Source organism: Crocodylus porosus, unplaced genomic scaffold (genome assembly GCF_001723895.1).
Source record: "Crocodylus porosus isolate Cpor-Errol unplaced genomic scaffold, CroPor_comp1, whole genome shotgun sequence".
Taxonomy (NCBI): domain Eukaryota; kingdom Metazoa; phylum Chordata; order Crocodylia; family Crocodylidae; genus Crocodylus; species Crocodylus porosus.
Genome location: NW_017728936.1, coordinates 9,338,297 through 9,362,342, shown reverse-complemented (window position 1 = coordinate 9,362,342; position 24,046 = coordinate 9,338,297). Strand labels below are relative to the sequence as shown.

The 24,046-nt window shown below is 48.1% G+C and overlaps 1 protein-coding gene across 1 annotated transcript in view; it reads left to right on the top strand.

The window, feature by feature from the left end:
• Nucleotides 1–24,046, top strand: part of GRIK4 (glutamate ionotropic receptor kainate type subunit 4) — a 212,931-nt gene that overhangs the window by 124,177 nt on the left and 64,708 nt on the right. The window contains 2 exon segments of the mRNA XM_019547060.1: nt 3,919–4,097; nt 11,210–11,263. Of these exon segments, the coding sequence (XP_019402605.1) occupies nt 3,919–4,097; nt 11,210–11,263 (233 nt within the window).

Below are 24,046 nucleotides of genomic sequence, written 5' to 3'. Positions count from 1 at the left end.
CGTATTAGAACAATGGATGGAGGCCTCTGCTGAAACTCGGGCTCCATCGCCTTGAGGCCCAGCACCGCACAGGCACATAGCATGTGCAGGCATTGTCCCAAAAAGCATGCAAGTGAGAGAAAGAGAAAGGAAACCAAGCAAAATGATTTTCATGCAGCAGGTTGTGGTCAGAGCTGGGACTGGAACATCACTTTTGACATCCAGGCTGACGTCCTGTGCACCACGCCACGTCCGCTGAGGCCAGGAGGGAGAGGGGTCAGAATGGAAATCTTCACGTGAACACACCTTGCAAAGAAGGGTTCAACCTGCCCCTCTTTTCGGGCGTGCAATGGCATTGCTTCGCTGTTGTTCTGCTAACACCCAGGGCTGACCTCTTGACAGGTTGTGGGGAGTAATGTTAGGTTACTGGAGTCAGGGGCTCCTTGTTGCAGCCCCGATTATTAGGTTGTGGTGAGATAATGGCCTAGTCGTGTCCCCTTTCTGGGCTTCAGCTGCCCATCTGCAAAATGGGGCTAGTGACACGGGAGCAAGTTGTGAGGTCATATCTGTGCATTCAGTGACATGGATAATTGGCTTGTTATTCAGGCTCCAGATTGGGATTTGAGAGATCAGCATTAAGTTGAGTGCTGACCCAGAGCCCCAGAGAAGGTGGGCAGAGCAATGGAATAACAACCACACCCCACTACAGAACTACCATCCTCACACCCTCCTAAACTCCTTCATAAACTCCCACGTAGGGTATGGGTAAACCTGAATCGACTCCAATCAGGCTATGGAGCTTCAACAAAATCAAACGTAAAATGGCCCTTAAAACCTCACCATCATGCCCCTGTGGCAGAGGACATCAGACAGCCCAGCATTTACTAACTGCCTGCCATCTATATGGTTCACCAGAGGGAGCAAGCAGTCTGAAAGATTGCAGTAATAGTAATGGGTCTGCTTTTAAATGGTTGGAGGAGTTGACTTTCTGAAATCATATGCAAGAAGAAAAAGGGAGGAGGCATTGAATATCTGGGACTCTGCTCCCCTGTGGCTTTACTGCTCCACTTCCCTTCCAATGCCCCATCCTTTGCTGACAAACTGTGCCCTGTCCACCTCTCCCGAGTGGCCCAAGCAGCTTGGATTAGACCGTTGCCCCCCCAACCCAGCACCCTCAAGCACTCAGGACAGAGAGCACGTCTCAGGGAAGCATGGTCAGGCTTGGTCCGGAGCTATCTATTGTGCCTCTGGTCATCGGTGCAGCTTAGCAGAAGTGAGGGGCCAGGTGCTGGAGCTTGGGCTGGATAGGAGGCTATGTAGACATGCCCAGTGGGCCGTGGCCTCAGAGGAAGCCTCCAGTCACTCTTGCAGTCTGAATAATGCATAATAGCTTGTGTCTGATGCCTCAGAAAAGCCTTCCTAAGAAAGGAAATGCCCAGGGTTTGGCATTTGCTGGGTTACACTCCCATGACAGTCTCCACTCCTGCAGTTCAGAGGGCTCTTGCATCAGCTCACAAGGCAAAATAATATTCACCTACTGATTTCAGATGAGTTCAGGCTGGTAGCAATCACTTGGGGAACTTTCTTCCAGCTTTGCTCATAAAGAAAATGTATTGTTCCCCCTCCTTCTCTCCCCCAAACGCCCTCTTCTTAACCAAGAGAAATACAAAAAGCTATGAAGTGGGCCCACTGTAAAAAGAAAAAGTCAAAGGAACTATAAAAGCCTCCTTTTCTGAGCCTTTAATTGAATAAAGGTTAGTAAAATGCTCTTAGAACCTTCCTCGTGGGAAAGGAGATTTCAAGATGAGTCCTAAATCAGCTCAGCAGAGCTGGGCTTGTATTCATGGCAGCCTCCGAATCTTAGAGGAAGCGATGATTGTGGGCATGGGTAAGATTAAACAATTCAGAAATCTAGGAGGAGGTTTAAACAGAAGCCCCACTAGTGCTGATAAAATGGTGTTTCAGTGGTGGTCAGGCCATGTGCTGACTCCGTGCAGGGGTGAATTTCACCCTCTATACAGGAGCAAGCTTGGAAATCCATTCCACCCTTAAGAAATCCTGGACACTCTGGTTGCTTTAGTCCCCAGCTGAGATCCTTCCTGTATTGAAGAGGAGAGGCAGGGGGCTTTGCATGGGAAAGAGCTCTATGCAGGTACATTGACTTACTGAAAAATCTCACTGTGAATAAGAGACTCCTCATCTGGGATTTATCCCTTTAATGCATTGCTTTGTTACCTTTTGTGAAGTGCCAGGAGTCCTTGAAAGCAGCACTCTGCAACTCTGATTGCATTGCATTGTATTGCTTCCCCAGCCCTTGACCTTTGGGGTGAATAAACCGTTTGGTACAGTCAGAGCAACATTTAGTTTACGAGCTCAGCTCCAGGTGTGAGTGACCCCCTGACGGTCAGGGCACTGGGTCTCAGATATGGGTGCATGGTCTGTTGTTTGTCCTTTTCCTTTGGAGAAGTGGTTGCAGGTCTCTGGTATGTAACTCCTCCTTCTCCCTTTGGACATTTCTCTTCCTAACCTGAATACAAGGTGATGGGCTGCAGATCATGGGAGAGTCCTATTTTCTATAATTCTGTGACTCCTTTATCTATCTATCTAGATATAGATAGATAGATAGATACAGATATATCTATCTATAATCAGAAAAGCAGAATCAGACCATATATCTATATAGATATATATAAAAGCAGAATCAAGCCCTTGAATAGTAAGATCTTGGACTGGGAGGTATTATTGGTATTGAGGTTACTGCAGTGCCAAAATGCTTAACCAGAAGAGGCCAGCAAAGGGAGGTAGAATAACACCTAGGGGCGCCTGTACACGTGACGGGGGTTTGATCCTTAGAGTTGCATTCTTTGCCCCTAAATTGAACCGGTGGGTTTTTAATTGAAACTATCCAGTTCAATTTAGGGTTTTTTGTCACTCTTATGACGAGGAGCCCAATTCCCTATTTTTTTTTTTTTTTTTTGGTTGGAGCCTTCCCAGGACCACCTGGGCAGGCTGCTAGCGGGCCAGGTGCTGCCCCAGCTCATAGGCCACACCTGGCCCAATCCAACTCTTCCCTGAGTCTACCCACTGGAAGCCCAAGTGCTGCTCCCCAGGTGGGCTCAAGGAAGAGTTGGATTGGGCTGGGTGCTGCCTCCAAGCTGGGGCAACACACAGCCCACAAGCAGCCTACCCAGGCAGCCCCAGGGGGCATTGCTGCTGCAGAGAGAAGGACATGGGCCTCCTGCAGCTCAGGGGCTGCTCGGCCCACCAGCGGCTTGCCCCCTGGCTGCGGGAGAGGTGGACAGGCTCCACTGAAAAACAAATATCAGGCACCTGCTGAGTGCAGAAGTGGTGGGGGGCCCGATCCTTTTTTTTCTGTGGAACCTACCTGCCTCCCATGGCCAGGTGGTGAGCTGACAGCTGCAACTTATTGTTGCAAACTAAACTAAATGCAGAGGTAGTTTAGTCTGCAACGATGCAAGCTCGTCTAAACCCCCCCAACACTTGTGCATGTGTAATGTGTGATGCCATTACGTGGCACAAAATGACATTTTTGTCATGTGTACAAGTGTCCTAGGCCTTGTCTTCTGCTGGGTCAGTGGCTGAGGTCACTGGAGACCTGTCTTCCTATGTGTCTGTAAAGTACCTAGAACACATTTGGTTCTTTTATTATTTGCATTGAGGCCATAATTAGAAACCATGTGCCGTGATGATCCGACTCTGCTGTTTCTGATGGCCAAAGCATGATATGATGTTCCATCCCGCCCCATCCCCTGGTGACCAGAGGAGAGAGAGTGGAGTTAAGACATGGCTTCTTTGCTTTTCAACATACTGCCGCACCGTTTGGTGAACCAGCCCAATGCAGAGCTGGATCCTGTGGGTGAAGGACTCATGACTGAACACATCATTTAAAAGCCCTCTTTGTGCTGCTTTTTCTCGCAGGCCTTTTAAACCTAGAGAAGTTGCTTCGTCAATTCCTCATCTCCAAGGACACCCTCTCGGTACGGATGCTGGATGACAGCCGGGACCCTACCCCTCTCCTAAAAGAGATCCGGGATGACAAAACTGCCACCATCATTGTACACGCAAATGCCTCCATGTCTCACATCATCCTCCAGAAGGTAGGTTGGCTGTTGAGTTACAGTTTTAGAAACGCTGCTGCTTTCCACCCTGATGATTTCTCTGAGCGTGTGCACTATGTGGTTCCAGAGTATAAACATTTCTGCTGCACTGCAGGAAAATTATCTACGCTACAGGGGGATTTCCATTGATTAACATTGAGTTCCTATGGGAAACAATTTTTTTCTTTCCCTCCAAGACTGCAGCTACAGAACAAATAGAATAATTGTTCTGACTAAGTGCACAAGAGATCTGGGGTTGGTTTCCAAAGGTGCTGAACTCCTGCTGCTCCTATTGACTTCAAACAGGAGCCAGGAGGCTGCTGAACAGTTTCGAAAATCAGACCATCAGTGCTGCAGACTTATGATTCTTTTTCCTCTTTTGAGCGCTTCTCAGGTTGCGTTGTTTCTTCATCAGTTGTTTTTTAAGCTGTTTTTTTTTTTTTAATTACTATTATTTTTAATTCTTTCCTGTATTGTGTTTTGGTTTCAGCTTGTGTGTAGGCAGCTTAGCTTCATTTGGAAATTTAATCTAATGGGGGTGTTAAAATCCCATGTTGTGTACACGTGCTCTGCGATTGTTGAGGTCCCTCTCCCATACAGCAGGGTCTGTTGTCCTGTGTGTTCCTTGCAGCATCATGAGTGTGATGCTGAAGAATCAGTCATCTGAGTCTGTGGAACCCGATCCAAAGCCCATCAGTCATTAACAACCATCTCTCAATTGAGTTCAGTAGCTAGGTCAGGCCCATCATGCTGTGTGTCATCATTATCATCACTCTGAGAACAGAATGCTTGTCTTTAAGGCCTGATGGGTGAAGCTAGAGTAGGGCTTGGTACAAGTATTGGTCCCACTGAAGAGACACACACTTGCAAAGATACACAGGTATGGGTCACTTTCTACAAAGGAACCTGCCTGCAGAGGAACTTTGCACAGGTTTGCCATCTTACTGGTGCTCGGCAGCCGGCGTGCAATGGCTTTTCTCTTGGGCTTGACCTCAGACCAGCAGACCTAGAAGCATGAGCTTCTATAGCTTGAATTAAAACAGCAAGGCTGCCTAGCCAACAGCATGAGACTCGTGTCCTCTGCAGGGGAGGGCAGATGGGTACAGCACTAACATACACACTAGAGGAATGAGAGTAGCGCGCAGCAGGGAATGATTTTCCTGTCTGGCAAGATTTTTCAAGATTTCATACATTTTCCTCATCCTGTATTAGGAAAAAAGGCACAACCCCAAACATTTTTGTGAATCAAAAATGTGAAAAATAAAATTTGATTAGGTTCAGTGAAATATAACACTGGGTACCTTCAAATGTTCTCTCTTGATACTGAACTTTGATTCTTTTTAACCTCTTCTTTTTTTTTTTTTACTATATGCTAACCGAATATAGTTTTAAAATATATTCTAACCTATTTTTTTTACTATATTCTAACCGAAAAGATGCTTTGATTCAAAAAAGGAAGCTCTTCATGTTGAAGGTGATGAAATGAGTCATTTCAACTCCTTGAGATTTTTTTTTTCCAAAAAGTTTTCAGGGTGGGCAAATCCATTCCCCAGTTTCTTTCTGAGGCAGAGTTCTGGCTTTTTTAAAAAAAACATTTCTTCTGAGAAGCTCCCAACCAGTTCTCCTTACGTTTGCTTTTTTACTGCAGCCAAAAAACCCCCGTATGAATATTGCATTGGCGCTGAGAAGAAACAAAGGGAGAATTTCAATCATATAGTCCACCTCTTGGGATATGAACCACAAACCACAAGCACTGATGTGCATCGGTGCAAAATGTTCCCATTGCTGGCTGTGCAGGTAGAGATGCCAGGCTGGAGTCCAGAGGCTGAGGTCAGGCGGAGGCTGCTGACAGTCTGTGCAAGTTCCAAGTGATACCAGCTGGATCTCCATGAAGCTCAGGCATCTGTCATCAGTCCAGTCCTGCGTCATTTTAATTGCACGTCTAAATGCAATGTGCATGCACTGACGGACAGGTTTCCTTTGTGACCTTTGCTATATCACTAAAATAGTCTGACACTGCTGATTTGTGGGGAAATCAGAAACTAGTGTTTGGGTTTTGGGGGTTTGTTTGGGATTTTTTTTTAGGTGTCTTGAGTTAATAGATGATTTGAAAGAGCTCTCTCACTATTGAGGGCTATCCCTCAGTCTGTTGCCATAGTAATTTTCCACAGTCACACAGCAGTGGCTCTTTAGACATACACACTCTCCCTTCCCCTCCCTGGGGTATTCTCATGCCGTGACCAATAAAGATGTTAAAAATTGAAAAGATTTTGCAGCATTCAATAAAATTTAATGCAGTCATCCCGGCAAGAGGATCCCGAGAGAGGAAGCAAAATAAACAATGCCCTCATGGTTTGTGAACTTATTGCAGCTGGTGGAACTAGAAGTTATTTCCTTTTATACTGGGAGAACATGGGCAACAAAGGGGGGAGATAACAACTAGAAGACAGAAACTTGCTTCAGACTGAGTCAACAGACACTAAAGCCAATGGAAAAACTACTATTGTTTTTAATGAGCTATGGCTCCAACCTAGTATCAGAAAGCCCTTTCTTGGCCTCTGCTGTTTTCGGACAGTGAGGCAGACTTCTTCCATCTTGCTCTCCACATGTGGTCTGGAGACATGTGGCTGCTGCTGTATTGACAGCCTGTCTTAACTTCTCACCAGTACCTTTGGGGATGCTAAGCAGGCAGGAGCGATGAACAAAGGGAAGTGCTTATTTCTTTTTCTTTTTTTGATTTTCTGCCCTTGAAATCAAACTGGCGGGCTTCATAAGGTGAGCAGCTGCTGAGGGTTACAGTCCAGCGGCCTCAAGAGAAGAGGCAGCGTGGTCTAGTGGCAAGAGGTGGTGGTTAGGCGGCTAGGTTTTCATCCCTCTCTCTGACACTGACTCATGGTGTGGCCTGGGGCAAGTTGCTTTGCCTTGATGTTTCCATTCCCTGTACCTGGGATCATAGGAAAGTAGAACTGGAAGGACCCCACAAGGTCATGTAATGCAGCCCCCTGCTGACTTGGACAAGCTCAGCAAATGGGCAGATGAGAACCTGATGGTGTTTAACACCGAAAAATGCAAGGTTCTCCACCTTGGGAGGAAAAACCTGCAGCACCCTTATAGGCTCGGCAGTGCTACGTTGGTTAGCATTACAGAAGAAAGAGACTTGGGGGTCATCATTGACCACAAGATGAACATGAGCCTGCAATGCGATGCTGCGGCTAGTAAAGCGACCAAAATGCTGGCGTGCATCCATAGATGCTTCTCGAGCAAATCCCGGGACGTCATTCTCCCCTTGTACTCGGCCTTGGTGAGGCCGCAGCTGGAGTACTGCGTCCAGTTTTGGGCTCCACAATTCAAAAAGGATGTGGAGAAGCTTGAGAGAGTCCAGAGGAGAGCCACGCGCATGATCAGAGGTCAGGAAAACAGATCTTACGATGACAGGCTGAGAGCCATGGGCCTCTTTAGCCTGGAAAAGCGCAGGCTCAGGGGTGATCTGATGGCCACCTAGAAGTTTATCAGGGGTGACCACCAGGATCTGGGGGAACATCTGTTCACCAGAGCGCCCCAAGGGATGACGAGGTCGAACGGTCACAAACTCCTGCAAGACCGTTTCAGGCTGGACATAAGGAAGAATTTCTTTCCTGTCCGAGCCCCCAAGGTCTGGAACAGTCTGCCATCGGAGGTGGTTCAAGCACCTACACTGAACACCTTCAAGAGTAAATTGGATGCTTATCTTGCTGGGATCCTATGACCCCAGCTGACTTCCTGCCCTTTGGGCAGGGGGCTGGACTCGATGATCTCCCGAGGTCCCTTCCAGCCCTAATGTCTATGAAATCTATGAAATCAAGGCAGGATTGTCCCTGAGATTCCACAACGTCTCCAGGCAGCCTCTTCCAATGCCTGACCATCCTCACAGTCAGGAAATCTCCAGCCTAAATTTCCTCTGCCGCAGCTTGAGTCCACTGGCTCTAGTCCTGTCCCTTACAACCACAGAGAAAAGCTCATCTTCGTCTCCACCCTCTTTATAATCATCCTTCAGGGATTTGAAGACTGTTATCAAATCCCCCCTTCTCCAGGCTAAATCAATCTAGGGCTTTCAGCCTTTCCTCATAAGTCTGGTCTCCCAGGCTCCTGACAATTGTTGTTGCCCTGTTCTGGACTCTTTCCAAACTGTCCATATCCTTCTTGAAGTCTGGGGTCCAAAACTGGACACACAACTCCTGCTGAGACCTCACCCGTGCTGAACAGAGCAGAAGCATCCCTTCTTTGATTTACAAGTGACACTTTTGTTAATACACCCCAGGATGCTGTTGGCTTTTTTTTTGTTATTACAACAAGAGCACACTGTTAGCTCATATTCAGTTTATGGTCCACCATAGCCCCCCAGTCCTTCCCTGCAATACTGCAGCCTAGTCAGTTGTTCTCCAACCTGCGTTTGTGCATCAAGTTATTCTGTCCCAAGGACTTTGCACTTTTTTTTTTTGTTGAATCTCAACCGGTTGATTGTGGACCATTTCTCCAGTCTATCCAGGTCATTCTGGTTCCTAGCCTTGCCCTCCAGAGAGTCTGCTATTCCACCCAACTTGGTGTCATCCGTAGACTTGGTAAGCATGCACTCGATCCCAGCATCCCAATCATCAGTGAGGACGTTGAATAATACCAGACCCAGGACAGACCTTTGGGGAATCCCACTTGATACCTATCTCCCAACTAGACTTTGAACCACTGAGGGCTATGCACTGAGTATGGTAATCCAATGGGTTATATTATTCATCTTCCAGTACAGTACCTGTGGGTGATAGCGCTGTTCTAGTAATCCTTGTGACAGTGGGGCTAAGTGCTTACTGACTGCAGAGCATGAAGTGTAGGATTTTCCAGTTCTGTTCCCCCTGAAGTCACCAGCACCTCGATTCTGTCCAGTGCAGAGTATTTTAAAAATCCCATCTTAGCAACCTGCGTGCACATGGTAGGTGCAGAGCACTGGCATTACAGATCCTGGGGGATCTTCTCCCTCTTTCCCTTCATTTTGTTTTTCACCTTCAGCTGATCAAGAGAGGCTCCAGTGACTAGCTACACACTCACTTGTTGGTTTCCCTTTGAAAGGCCATGTCACGCCAATCATTCCTGCCACAGATGTATTGCACCTGTGAATATTGCACGAAACCTCCCGAGGGAGATGGTGGGAGAAAGCCCTGAGGCCTTGTCCCTGCTGTGGCAGGATGCTTGCAGGGAGCAATGTTGCATCTGCCCTGTTTAGCTTCTTTACCTACGGCCTGAAGCAGCATTCAGCAACCTGTGGCCCATGGAGTTACTGGATTCAGTCCAGGGACATGGGACTTCATCTGTAGGTGCTCTCCTTATGCCATCATGGAGACAAACAGTGGCAGCAGAAGAAACCTGTGCATCCCCACATCGGACCCCGGGTGGTTTGCTTACCCCTGCCATAGCAAGTTCAGTGGGCCACAATCCCTGCCTCTTCCTTACCCATTGCACTTTCTGACAGCTCCAGCCTCCAGGTGGGGCGGGAAGAGGAGAGGGGAAGTGGAGAGACCCCCTCCAAGATAATGAAGGGTTGCCTGGCAAAACTTTCTGCCAAGTCCCCTGAGCATGATTCGAGACTGGCTCTTTGGCAGGGAACTGCCGTCTCCTGCTTTCCAAAGGATTTGCAGGCTAATTCCCCACCTTCCTGAGCATCTGCTCCAGTAACCGGCTCCTCATTCACTGCGAATTCTGGGGTTTCACACTCATTTATTTAGCCGTGCTTCCCTCTCTACACAGACTTACACCCCATTAACCCCTTTTCCCATTCCCTTTCTCTTTATTCACCTCTTCCAACTCTGCTAAATCCTAGAGGCTTTGTGGAGGCATCAGAGTTCATTCAGGCTAATCATCAGTTGCAGGATGTTAGAGCCTAAATTTGGCTGGTGTTTGTGGGCAAAGATCCATGGGGCATGTCAGCCTTATCCCCTCCGATTCTGGTGAAGCTTTCCCTTTTTTCCCTCTCTGCAGCCTAATGTTTGCAGTGAAAGGCTGAACAGTTTGTAAAATCTTTGGTGTTTTGTTCTGTGATTTTTTTTTTTCCCCCCCCCATGGATTCTGCCAATATTTTTGCCAAGAATTTGCTACTTTCGCAGGAATTTTCGTTTGCGCTTAGAAGCAGGCCTAGTGCTAAGCAACAGAGGCTGTATATGGCAAGTGTGAGCACATTTAAACTTCCCACATTTTCAGTGTGAAAAAATACATTGAGCTGAATCAGGAGTGGGATTGATACTGAGTGAGTGCCTGGCTGCCTGAAAGGAGAGGGTAAAAATTGCCGCACAACATTTTCTTTTTTTTACAAAACTGACAATTCTGCCTGCTCTTCCTTGTTCCACCCAAAATGTTCCTAAACAGTGCTGTCCTTGAGAGCTTGTCTATGATCACCAGTTAGATTGTTTTAAAGATGCTGGTATAGTTGAAGTGGTACAGCACCCATACTGAGTTTTATCAGTATAATGGGAGGCTGAGTAAGTTATATGGCTGTAAGATCTATATACCGGCATCATGTGTTCATACCTGGGGCTATATCAGTGAAACCATTGTAGTCCAAGCCAAATAGCTGTGACTCTTGCAAGGCTGGGCTCTGGGCTTATTCTTCTGACCTTGGTGAGTATGGCAATCTGGGACTGCTAAAATCACTGTTACTAGGCATGTTTGCAGCTGAAACTCGTTATACCGCTGTCCCTTCCTTCCCTGTTCCCTTGGTCTGTATTCACCTGTTAGGATCAGGGCCATATTGAGTCACTGACTGGAGTCTGTGGCCTGTAGCCCAAGGTTAGATCAGATGTTCCCTGTCTGAGTCCTTCAGCGCTGCTGCAGTTGGAGTAACCTGCAGTTTCCATTGACTTCACTGAGACCTGCAGATGTTCACTGCCTCTGCAAAATCAGGTCCCGTAACTTTAATTTCATAGGTGAAACTGTACATCTGTGTCCTGCCCTTTCTGGCTTCTCAAAAGATGGCAGTGTCCATGTACAGTGATAAGGGTGAAAAGTGAATCCAGCCCAGTCTGTCCTATTCCCGTCCCTGAGATTAAAGACGGTTACTCCCTGCTCTAATCTGATCTTCCTCTCCTTCACAGGCAGCTGAACTGGGAATGGCATCAGCCTATTACACATATATCTTCACTAACCTGGTAAGACATTTCCTCAGCTCCAATCCCGTGCATATAGAGTCCCACTAATGACAACTGATCTGCTCGTCCCGTGGGAGTCTGGGTTGTGTCTGGTAGAGCCATGCGCAAGAGGGAGTGGAAAAGCATTGACGAGCCAGAGGTATTTGGGGGTGTCCGAGAATCCAGGCTTTGGCCGAGAGAGAAATTAGCCCTGCCCTCCATGTGATAAAAACAGATTGATCCACCAGTGATGCCCTGTGGAATGGCAAAACGGCAGAGCCAGTTAACATCAGTACTAAACGGGCACTCCTGCCCTGTAGGTTGAAGGATGTGGACCTTGGACAAGAGAGAGCTGTGCTTCAGCTGCAAGCCCTTCCTTTCTCATCTTGTATTGAGAGCAGTGGGGGTGAGAGGGGTTGCTATAAGTCAGGGGTGGGCAAAATACGGCCTGGAGGCCGGATCTGGCCCACCAGGCCATTCTATCCAGCCCATGGGACCCCTAAAAAATTAGAAAATTAATATTTATTTGCTCCTAGCTGCCTGTCAAAGATGACAGGAGCGAAGAGCAGTAGGACTCAGAGGAAGCTAGTGGCAGGACCCAGCAGCAAGGCCTGCCCAGCTTTTGCCCCTCAGCCAGAAACCCCTGCCTAGCAGAGGCTTCTGGCCTGGGACCATGGGGCTGTTCCTACTTCCCTGTGACAGAAAGGGAAATGCGGCTCTCAACAGTTTGCCAAAACTCAGTAAGCATCCCTTCACCCAAAATAATTGTCTGCACCTGCTATAAGTGGTACTCTCTTCATCCCATCGTGTCCAGCTTATGCCTGGCACTGAGGGCCTGATCTGGAGCTCACTGAATACAAGTCTTTGCATTGATTTCAGTGGGCTTTGGAGGATGCACCAGCAGACAATTCTGGAACCCTACTTACCCTATAACCCACTTATTTACCTGAGTAAAGTTTGATCTTACTAGTAGAGTGTTTGGGACTGAGCCCTGGGCAGCTAGAGACACCTGAAGCATAAACCCAGGGCAGAGAGTTAAATCATCCTTTTAAGGACCCTTCCTTTGTCCCCTCTGGGTTTCTCAAGTACAAAAGGCAAAACATGGGAAGACAGCATGTCTAACCCTACCTCTCCCCTCCCTTTAAAAGTTTTTCCTGGCGGGGACACTCTCTTTAAGGCACTGGGCCAGTTGCTCAGCTGGCAAAAACCCACACAGATCCAGAGAGCTAAGACCATTTACATCAGCTGAGCTATTGCTGGGAGAAAGGGGACTGGTGCAATGGTGGCAGCGTATGGACAGGGCAAGCCATGACATGAGTCCTGGTCATGTCTTAGTGAGGGGCTGAGTGCACGTGTAAGACTGCTCAAGGGTGATTGCATACCTGTGACAGGCAGGGAGAGGCGTGTTTTTCAATGCAGCTAGTGGCAATTTAGCTTTACAGCTCCTAAGAACATTAATGGGAGATCATGCGGTTAAATCCCCACGCACTGTGCTAAACAAGAAGTAATGGGCTTAGGTAGCAGCAGGGGGAAGCCCAGAATAAACATTAGGGAAACTTTCAAGCTAAAGGAGCTGCGAGGCCCTAAAACAATCTGCCACATGGGCTGGGGAAATTGCAATCCCCAGCAATAGTTCACTTGAGACTATCTATTAAGGATGGGGCAGGAGTAATGAAATCTGTCATGTCTTAGTGCAGGGGGATGGATGAAATGATGAACCAGAGGCGCCTTCCAACCCAAATGATACTTTGATTCTCTAATGTCTATTAATATTTATGCCCGTGCGGGCGTGTGCCAGGAAAGCCGAGAGCTGCAGCGGGCGGCGTGTCTGTGTGTGTTTGGGTGGGCGATAGACAGAAACAGATGGAGCCAAGTGTGCAGGGAGGGTAACCTACACGTAGGAGCAGGCAACACCATGGAGAGCAAGTGGGAAGTGGCACAAGGAGATGGCTTGTGAAAGGAGGCATCAGAGAGAGAAATTCTGTGCTTTCAAATAGCCTTCCAATTCCTTCTCGGAGCAAAATCCATAGGTCCTAACCCTAGTCGGTGCCATCCACTGAGGAATAGGTCATTCAGTCCTAGTCCTAGTTAAATCAATATAGAAGATTGGCAACTCAATGAAAGGTAAAGAAATACCTTAAGTTGAGGAGCTGAGCAGTGACATAAACCTTGAAAGCTAAGTTGAAGCCAGTAGGACCCCAAAATGTAGGGTTACCTTTTTCAGGTGGTATTTGTTCCTTCATGGCTATTAGCCCAAAGGCTCCATTGTTCTAGTAAGAATATTATTATTGGTAGTATTATTAATAATAATAACAGTAGTGTTCAAGATGATGATAATAGTAATGATGATGAGCATGATGATAATAATGATTAAGGTTTCATTTCTAGCTCTTCCACTGACTTTGTACGTGAACTAAGACAAGTACCAATAAGCTTCTCCTTGCCTCAATTTTTCCAGCCTGTAAAAATGGAGAGAGCCATTCCCATCTCATAGGGGACAGCATCAGGTTCAGGTCTTCAGCCTTTCTAAAGCACCTCGAGGTACTCTGTGAGAAATGCAGTGTAATACTATGAGATCCATAGTTCTGAAGGTAAACCACTACCCACAGTCATGTGTATCTGTTGTTGTATTGACACGTGGCATACTATGTACAGTATTTTCAGGAGTGAAGCGTTTTAAACCCAAAACACGCCACATTCCCACCCCGTTTGTCTCTCGCATGACATACAGACTCTGGAGCAAAAACTACTGAGCCTGTTCCTTTTGATCTAGCACGGGGTGGGGGGTGGGGTGACCAGGGGTTGTAGGTCCTCTCACAAATCAAATCGTGAAAGATATGAGCCTGGGACGATGGGACCCTGAGCCATGTCTGGAGCAATGAATCGTGTCTCTGAATTTGGACATGGGCATGTTCAGAATTTGAGTTGAGATCAGAATCTGAAATTTGCAATTCAAGCCCATTCTTCTAATCTGGTTATGCATGACTTTAAGGTGAGGTTAGAAAGGAATGAATCCTAGGGCCATTCATTCTCCCTGGAAATTAATCACAAAGGGCATCTATTTATTCCAGTTTATTTTACCACTTTGCAAAAGACCAGTTCTCTAAAGAGCTAACTGGAGTTTTGACAGGGATCATTAAGAAGAAAGGTGACACTGGGCGAAACCTGGGCAGATGGAAGAGATATTTAAGGAAATTAGTAATATTTAAATGGGGATGAGAGATGGGAGTGAGCAATTTAAACTAATAAATCTGGAGGGATTATCAAGCTGCTAATGAACCCTCTGAGGTTTTGCAATCACTGCCTAATAGGAAAGATAAAATCATTGTGAACTGCTGTCTGGGAGAGCAGGCAGAAAGATGGTTTAAATGGAGGCAGACCTTGTTGAAAGAGAATAGACATTATGGATAGTTAAAGGCACGGATATTAAATATGTGGGAGATGGCAAAAATAATCAAGCCTAAGAGAAGGGAAGGGAGGTTAAAAAGCTGAGTTGCATGCATGCCAAGGCAGTGGAGGGCATCTCTGTTTATACCTCCTGGCATTAAGCTCATTACAGCCATTGTAATAAGAGCATGCTAGATAATGGCTAGTTAGGCACCATGACTTCCTGGCTTTCTCTCTCAGCTGTGGGAGTGGGGATGCTGGGTGCCACATGGAAAGATCAGTGAGTCACAGACCTTAAATGTTACTTATGAGTCAGTGCAGCGGGGAGGAAGGATGGCTTGGGGAAACAGATGCCAAGCTTTAGCAAAGGCTCCAAGAGCAAATGAAGGACCTCTCAGCTCTCAATGCATGTGCACAGAGGCTGAGACTGAGAGGCAAGGACTTGCATGGAAACACCCACAAGATGATTCACAGGCAACTGGCAGTTTATATGCCTTTCTCCACCTGTGGCAGAATCAGCTCCCCTTTTGTTGTCATGGGGGGCTGAGCCAGCTCCTCCCCAGGGCTGTCCAGAATCTAGAATAACTCCAAGAAGGGGCATTTGTGTGCAATGCTTTCCATCCCCGAAACTCAGAGGAGAGAGTGGTGTTATCCTTGAATGCTGGATGAGGAAACTGAGGCTCAGACTGGGGAGGCAACTTGCCACAGGCCACACAGCGCTTGAGATGACAGTCCTAGAACAGAACTGCTCTATCAGTGCTAGGGTCCTCCTACAAAGTACTCCTTCTTCCAAGTCTCCTTAGTTAATTAAACTGGGGACACTCTACAAGGTGTTGTATGTTGGTTGGTCCATAGTTGGTAGTGTAGGGTCGGAAGGGACCTGAGCAGATCATCAAGTCCGACTCCCTGCCATGGGCAGGAAAGGATGCTGGGTTCAAACGACCCCGGCAAGGTGTTCATCCAGCCTCCTTTTGAAGACCCTAAGGTAAAGGTGAGCACCACTTCCCTTGGAAGTTGGGTCCAGATCCTAGCCGCCCTGACCGTGAAGTAGCGCCTCCTGATGTCTAGCCTGAATCTACTCTCGATCAACTTGTGGCCGTTATTCCTCGTTAATCCTGGGAGTGCCCAGGGGAAGAGGGACTCTCCCGTTCCCCGCAGGTCCCCCCCGGTAAGTTTATAGATGGCCACCAGATCCCTCCTTAGCCTTCTCTTGTGGAGGCTGAACAGGTTCAGGTCCTGTCACCTCTCTTCATAGGGCCTGCCCTGCTGCCCCCGGATCATGCGAGTGGCCTCCTCTGGACCCTCTCCATGTTGTCCACGTCCCTCCTGAAGTGCAGTGCCCAGCAGAGGGGGAGGATCACCTCCCTGAACCTGCTCGTGATGCATCTGTAGATGCACGACAAGGTGTGGTTGGCCTTACCGCATCCTCACATTGACGGCCCATGATCATCTTGGAATCACTAACGACTCCAACATCCTTTTCTGCCTCTGTGCTGATGAGAAGGGAGTTTTTCTCCATCCACCCTAGAGGTGGCTGCATTTCCTCTGTTTTTATTTTGTGATAAAAAGGTCCCATGTTGCGGTAACACCAGGAGAAGGACATGGAGTGGGATTAAAGCCCCTGGTGGAGTGCTGGCCCCTTTACCCACCTACCTACAACCCCGCTGTTCAGTGGATCTGTGTATTCAGCACACATTAAAGGGGTCTCAGCAGGCATTGTATTCATGAAGGCCCTCTTGGCCTTCTCCTTGCTCTGGAGGGGTAGTAATTTACTGATACCAATAGCAAATGCTTCCCCCATGTAGCATTATTTCCATCTCATCCCACCTTACCCATCTGTATGGCTGCTCTGGGGATGAAAATCTACCCATTTTCCCCACCCACCTGGTTCAGGAGTAGAGAGAAAGCTGGCACATGGGACCTGCTTGCTCTATGCAGGGGACAGTTGTTTCCTTCTTGGCCTTTACCTAAGCATAAGGCCCAGCCTGTAATCTAAAACATAGCAAATGGCTTTGTTAAGAAAAAAAAAATAATTAAAACAATTTGTTTAGCAGAGAAATTTGACTTGATAAAGGTTTGGAGGAAAAATTGTAGCCATGTTGACATTTGATTTATAATAATAATAAGGATGATGTGTAGATAGAGCGATGCAGATAGGGTACTGTGAATTGCAAAAAAAATACAAATAATTGCATCTCCTACCCTTGGAAATATTTGAAACCAGCAGAGCAAAGAATGAGAGGTTTTGGATGTCTCCAAAAGCCAAAGATTAGAATTAATTCCTTGTAGGTCATTAATTCTGTGTAGCTCGTTGCTGTTTTGCCGTGTGTGCGTGTGAGTTTAATAATATTATATGGACCCGGGGCTGGGTTTAAATTTCAGTGCATTTATCAAGGAGATAAGATGGAAATAATTGAAACTATTAAAATTACTAGTGTAAGAAGGAAGGTGTAAAGACATTTTAGTGGCGCCTTGAGTCAGGCACTTTCTTCATTGTATGTAGTTTTGTTCCCTGACAGCATTTTCTGGGGTTGTTGTGTGCTGATAAAACAGCTGCTGTGTCGTATCGCCGGAGCCCAAATAAATCAGTTTTGTTTTGTTTTGTGTTTGTCAATGATCTGTGAAGAGATGGCTCTACATAGCAGGCGAGGTTTTCAAAGCTGCCTAATTGGTTTGGATGCTCAGTTGGAAATTAATAGGAATTGGGTGTCCAAATCATCTAGGCAGCTTTGCAGATTCCAGCTGCAGTTCTTCATTCATGTGAAGATCCTTTAGGAGGGCGGCCTGAGAGCCGCCTAAGTGGAGGTTAAGTGGCTGAGTGGTTTAGGAGGCTAGACTGGGAGTGAAGCAGAGAAGTGGAAGAAACCTGGTTTCAGTGGCTTAATGGACGCTGTTAAGGTTTAACAGTTCTCCGTTGTCCTTGGGCCGGCAGGGGTGTGATGCAGTCGACGTTCATGATGCAGCAACCTCGTAAGATCAGCAAGAATGCGCAAGTCAGCCACGGGCAGGTGCCCCAAATAGTCACAAGGGTCATTAGGACAGCAGATCTCAGCAGGCGCATGTAGTCCAGTGTATCAGCATGTCTGCCCACACCCAACAGGCCACTGCTTGTTGGTCCTATGACTTTCTTCTGCCAGGGGAATTGATTTTTACGTCTGGTTTATTGTACAATTATTGACTCTGTTAATATATTATAAACTTACTGAGCCTTTCAGGAAAACTGTAAAGCACTTAGCATAATTCCATGCACTTTGGTAAATAAATATGTTTTTAGAGCATCTCAGACATGATTAATAGACTCAATGACTGAGCCTGGAAGGCAACCAAATCCAGAGATGTAGAAATGGGTATTCTCTGTGCATTGCATCTAACATAGGAGGACTAACGTGCCTTCGTGGGAAGGGTGCCAGGCTTGTGAGCGATTGACTGTCTCAAAGGCCAAATGTCCCATCCATAACATCAACCTGGAGCCACACACGGGCCTCCAGTGCCATTACTTTGGTCCCTGGTGTGTCCATCTGTTCATTTTTAATGTGTGCCTGGGGGGCAGCGCCCTTTTGGGACCTCACTTATTCAAGCCCCAACGGCTCGGGTTCAGTACAAATTCTTCTCCTCTCCACTTATCACACTGATAACTGTTTGCATCAGTGATAAAGAGATCATGGAGCCAGAGGCCATTTACAGTAAAGCAGGGAATCCCTCGCATGTTTTAGCTGCCTTCTCGGAGTAACTGTTTGTGGGCTGTGTCACACCTTGGCGCCAACACCTTCTCCTCCTTTCCCTTCTACCTTGGGCTTGGTCATGGGCAAGATGAGAAGTGTGCTGATAAAAAACAAACAAACAGCTCACGACATTTAAGTTCAACTCTTCATGCCCCGCTGCTGCAGTTCAAACAGAGAGTCATTTCACAGACGTCAATAGAGCTATACTAGATTTATTCTAGTATGTGTGAGAAGTGGATCCTGCCTGCCGTATCGTTCACCCGAGCCCTGTGGTACTTCTCAAGTCCCTGCCAGGGCAAAACACTTACTGATGGCCAGTAGGAATTTCGTTTGAACAGGGGATGCAGGGTTTGAGACCTGCCTGCTTCAGTTCACCCACTTCTAAAGTGGAAATAAGCGTGCACGCCCATGAATGGGTTTGGTCCTTAGCTAGTGTAAATCAGCACTGAAGTCGGGTTGGTTGGGTTATACCTGTTCACTCCAAGTGCAGGTCTGGTCCCACGTTGGTGAAGTGCTTTGAGATCCCTGCATAGAAGTCACTGCATATAATTTCCAAGCATAAACTGTTGTTACTCAGGCAAAACTACTATTGAGCTCACTGAGAGTTTGCCCTGAGGGAGGAATACCTGGATTTGACCCATTGATTAAAGACAGGGAACAGGAGCAGCATGTTCTGGGCTTGCCAGGCCAATCTTGTAAGTCAGCCTTGCATCTGTGGCAGCCAGAAGGACCAGAAGTTTGGGTGATCCCATTAAAGCGTGGCTATCACCAGCTGAGGATTTGGACCATAACCTAATCTAGACCCCCAGCAGCAGGAGCAGCAGCAATGACATTTGGAGATCACTTAAAGGCTGTTAATCAGCAGATCTGAAAACCCAATACAGCCCTTAGGGTAATTAAAAGAGGATGATGCACATGCCTGTCAAGGTCTCAGTGCCACTAAAAATCAAAGTGAGCACATCCTGGCAGGTGTTTTGAGCTGCCAGGAAGGTGAAAGGGGGAAATGTGCTGCTATCTCCTGGCTTCCCGGGTGATCTGGGTTATTAAAAGGGAGATAAGAATCTAGTAATGGCATGAGAGTCGGTGCACGCAATGGGGATACAAAACAATATTGCTGGCCCAATCGATGAAATGAGAAGGAACTCGATAGCTGATGCAGAGAACCGAACAATAGCAAACTGGTCTTTTCTACAGTCAGAGATAAGCAATTACTAGAAGCCAGTCATTCAAGTGAGACCGGCGGCATGACAATGCAGATGAATCTCATGGGTTCTGAGTCTCGGGTTTAAAATACATTTCCTTATCAGCAGGTTGTTATAAGAGTAATAATCCTTTGCTTGTCTAGCCCTTTCCAACCAAAGATCTCTAGCCTCATTGTAACATGAAGCCCCAGTTTCCTCTTGAGCGGCACAGGTATGATTAGCTTGAATTAACTGATGGGGAAATTAGATGACAGAGACCAGAGGTGACTTGGCCAAAGTCTCCTTGAGCCTGGAACAGAAGCCAAGTGTCCTGGCTCTGGCACTGGAAACCCAGTTTGTATGTGGTGCAGGGAATATGTGAGTGCTTTAAAAGGGATTGGTTCGAGGCTGCGGTCAGCCTCTAATGCTAATTCACTGACCAAGCGTGTCTGACGGAGACCTGAAGCTGACTCCCAAGTTTCTCTCCATGGCTGTGTTTTCAGTTTGCTATTGAACTGCAAACCGAGCACCAAGCTGTAGCACAATACTCAAATTCAGGCGCATGCTTAAGTGCTTTGCTGAACTGTGGGCTCAGGCCATGCTGCCGTCAGTGGGGTCTTTCTGTGGATTTCAGTCTGGGGCGTTTTCTGGTTCGCCTTTCTTCGTGACTCAGTTGGCCCATCTGTAATACAGCCCCACTCCATTTTGCAGCCTGGAGAACATGAGGCTCGGTGATTTAGACGTGTTAATAAAGCACTCTGAGATGCGGTGATGAACATGACACTATAAAAGCAGTATACATATGCGGGCTATTTATGATAGAAGCCGAAAGAAACTAGTAAGCAGGAGCGGAGATTTTCAATAATGCTTCAATTGAAACAATACAATCCCCAGCATCGGCGATTAGGAGAACCTGTGGGTGCTCAGTTCTGGTCAGGATCAGGCCCCATTTGGGATCACAGCGCATGAGTCAGAGGTTTGCACTGAGTCGTATATTCGACTCTGAGGAGTTTATATCCCTTATGGAATAGAACATATGGCCTGTAAATCTTGGGATGGTAATTCACGGTGGGTGATGCCACCAAAATCAAACTCATGACTATGAGACACAGGGACCGGCTGTGCTGCTTTTATTAGGCAGGTTCTCCTGAAGATGTAAAGGCTTGGGTCACTCCGGCGGCTTTGTCTGCTGCCATAAAGTACGGGAGCGCACGTTGAATGCTGCGTGAAGAGCCGCAGAAACCCAAGAGTGACTTCATCCTATAATAATTCCTCTAGCTCTGTCTCCTGGGGAACTCCTTTGTATTCAATTAGTTAATGTGTGCCTAGTACTTTGAAAATATAGTGCGCTGCATAATTGCTAAGTGTTATTATTTAACTGTGCGCAGTTAGTGGTTACAGCCCTGGACTGGGAGTCAGGAAATTGGGGTTTGGAGTCCTTGCCTTTGCTGCAGACTCACTGCTCCTCTTGCAAGATACTTCGAAGGCCTCCATTTTTAGAAAGACTCATTTAATTTTGGGTGCCCTATTTCAGGCACTTAGGGCCAGGTTTTGACAGACACCCCCTCCCCAACGCCCTGATCCCTCACGCCCTGAAGTTGCATGAAGCGAGTGCTGACTGAGGGTGCTCTGTCTGCCTCTTTGAAAGGCTGATCCCTAGGTCTCAAATGGGGTGCCCCAAATCAGCAGGCACTTGACATTTCTGGTCTTCTCCATGCCTCAGTTTTCCTTCGTGTAAAAGAAGGATGACAGTCCTTGTCTGTGTTGCTCAGAGTCTGAATGCGCTGGTATTGGTGAGGTCCTTTAAGAGGCCTGAATTGAGGGGTTTATTGGAAAGGCAATGCCTGCTGCTTTAGCGGTGGCAGTACTGGGAGGGCAGGTCTGTGCTGACTTGCCCCTTCATAAGATTGCCAACTCTGACTGAAGCTATTCTGGGACATTTTTTTTCCTTCCAACATGAGGTAATGTCATTAATTGTACTGTTCAACCCGTTCACAATATCCATCTCCCAGATTGCTTTCAGCAGTCACCGGGAGATCGGTGCCAATAGACTCTCGGCCAATCCAGGAGCGTTGGCAACCCTATCCCTTCAATTCACTCCCTCTCCACACCAGCCAACTCCTGGAAATATGGCATTGTCACTGCCTAAATTAGCCAGAGCGCGTGCCAGTAAGCACACCTGAGGCAGCATATGAGTGGGGTTGAAGATGTGCTCCTGGCCACAGTAGGATGGCTCCACTGCCCAATTTGAAGAAGCTGGCATATGTGCAGGAGACATGAGGGGAGGGGGTGGGCATCATGGTAGTATTGCCTGTGGTGTGGACAGCCCAGAGAAGTCTCTCTGTAAAACTGCTTGTTGTTGCATCCATATTAGTGCCTGTGTGGGTGTGGGAGCAGCCTGCAAGTGGGTGTATATCTGTTTGTGATCTGTCCATACCTGCATGTCCCTGAGGTATCCAGACGGACAAACGCGCAGGCTATGAACTGGTGCATGTGAATTCCTGTCACAAGAGAGCCCTGGGGAGCACAGAGCTGGCTGTGAAGGACAGATGACCTGTCTCTAGCCAAGGAGATCAATGGGTGAGAGGCGGCATGAACGAGGAGGCGGCTGGCGAGGCTAGAATGGAGGGTTTAAGAGCTTGGAGTCTCCCATTAAATAGAATTGGCTGACAGGTATGAATTATTCTCCCAGCAGCTCCTTGCTCTTGGGAGTTATTACCTGAAAAGCAATCTTCCATCCTGCAAAAAAGCACCCGCCCGCCGTGTAGATAGGAGGGAGCAAACACATCAGTGACTATGAAAGGAAAGAAGGGAAGAGAGACTGCCCAAAGATCCACTCGCATCCTGTGTGCCTTGAGCATCCTTCCCATTCAGGGCTAAGAAGCAGAGAAAGTGCCAGGAGCAAACAGCATCCCCTTGAGAGAAGTGGCCGTGGAAGAGAACAGGTGGCAGTGACTGTGTTCTGTAATGGGAGAGATCGCAGCTGCAGAAAGCTCAGATCTGATCTCCCCAAAAGCATCAGAGTCCCAATCCCAGTCTGGGTTAAGCTAATATTGAGCACAGTGCATGAGAACAATATGCTATCTAAAATTCAGTACGTGGACTGTCTGCAAAAGATAATGCTTCAACAGGGGTCACACTGGGTACATCTAGACTTGGAAGAGTGGTCGTCGTAAGATTGGGACAAGCTAATGTACTTTAGCAGACTGTTCCTCGCTGTTAGCTGCAACAGTTAATAGAGACATTTAAAAAGCCCGAGCCTGAATTGATTAAATCCTGCAGGTTAGTCTAACCTGCATAGACTGAACTGACAAGCAAGTGAATAGACATTCACTTTTGATTCAGGAAATGCAGCCATGTGCCTGCAGTGCTCAAGCTAGAGCATGAGCCCCCCTTTCCCTAAGGCTGGAGGGAAGCTGAGCTGAGGGGGGTGGCTGTGGCCAGGCCCCAGCAGGCTGAGTATGACTGGGGAGGGGTTTAAAGCCCATCCTGGCCTGCAGGGACCCCAGCCAGGGTGTGCCTGGAGGGGGAAGCAGCCCTTGCCCGGCTTGTCCACAAGTGACGGTGGGGAAGGGAGGGGGATTAACCCTCCCTACCTCCCCTCTCCCACCAATATGGGACCACAGCCTGGGGAGCCCTCGCTCCCATCTGTGTTGGAGCACATGGAGGAGCCTGGTGCTTGGCCTGGCTTGGCCTCCAGCATCGCACTGCCCAGCTTCTTAGTGTCCTTATCCAGCTGCAGGTGCTGCTGAGGCGAGACTGCACCGTATACACTGCTCAGGCTGGCCTGGCACCACTTTCCAGTGGGTGGAAGGGGCCACCAGACAGGAGCTGGCCCCCCAGCTGTATGCTTGGTTCATCTTGGCTCTGCCCCAGACTAGCGCTGACACATGCTTGAGCCCCTGCCCTGCCCTTTACCCCGTCCCACCCCCCCGCAGCCACGGTCCCTCTGCTCAGGAGGGCCCATGTCCGGGATGGAGTGGCCACTTCTGCCACCACAGTCCCTCTGCATTGTGCTCTGTGAATGTCCCCACCTGGGTTTGGGGCTGGTTTTGCTCTCTTCCCTCCTCCCAATCTGGCCTTTGCTTCGGGGTTGCCCCAAGTGAAACCCCTGCCTTGGCCACTGGTAAGGTGCACTTGGATCATCCCCTGGCTGGGGCGGGGGCTCTGGGGGTCCCAGGCCATGCTGTGTTGTGAGCAGGGAGGAAAAGCCAGGCGGACCCCAGCTGGGGTCCCATGCTGGTGGGAGAGGGAAGATGATGGTTTAATCCTCCTTTGCCTGAGCCTGCTGTCCCCAGCCCCCACCCCCTCCACTCCAGCTGGGAAGAGTCTGGCAGAGGTGCTGCACCCCCGCCAGGCAGACTGGGCTGTGTCCCCAGCTGGATTTCCCCCCCGCCCCGCCTTGTCAGCCAGCCCACGCTGCTCGGCTAGACAGCAAAGGGCAGGGCCAACCCTGCGCTACTCCGGCGGATGGCAGAGCCCAGCGCAGGGTTGCAAAGCATCCTGGGATGCTG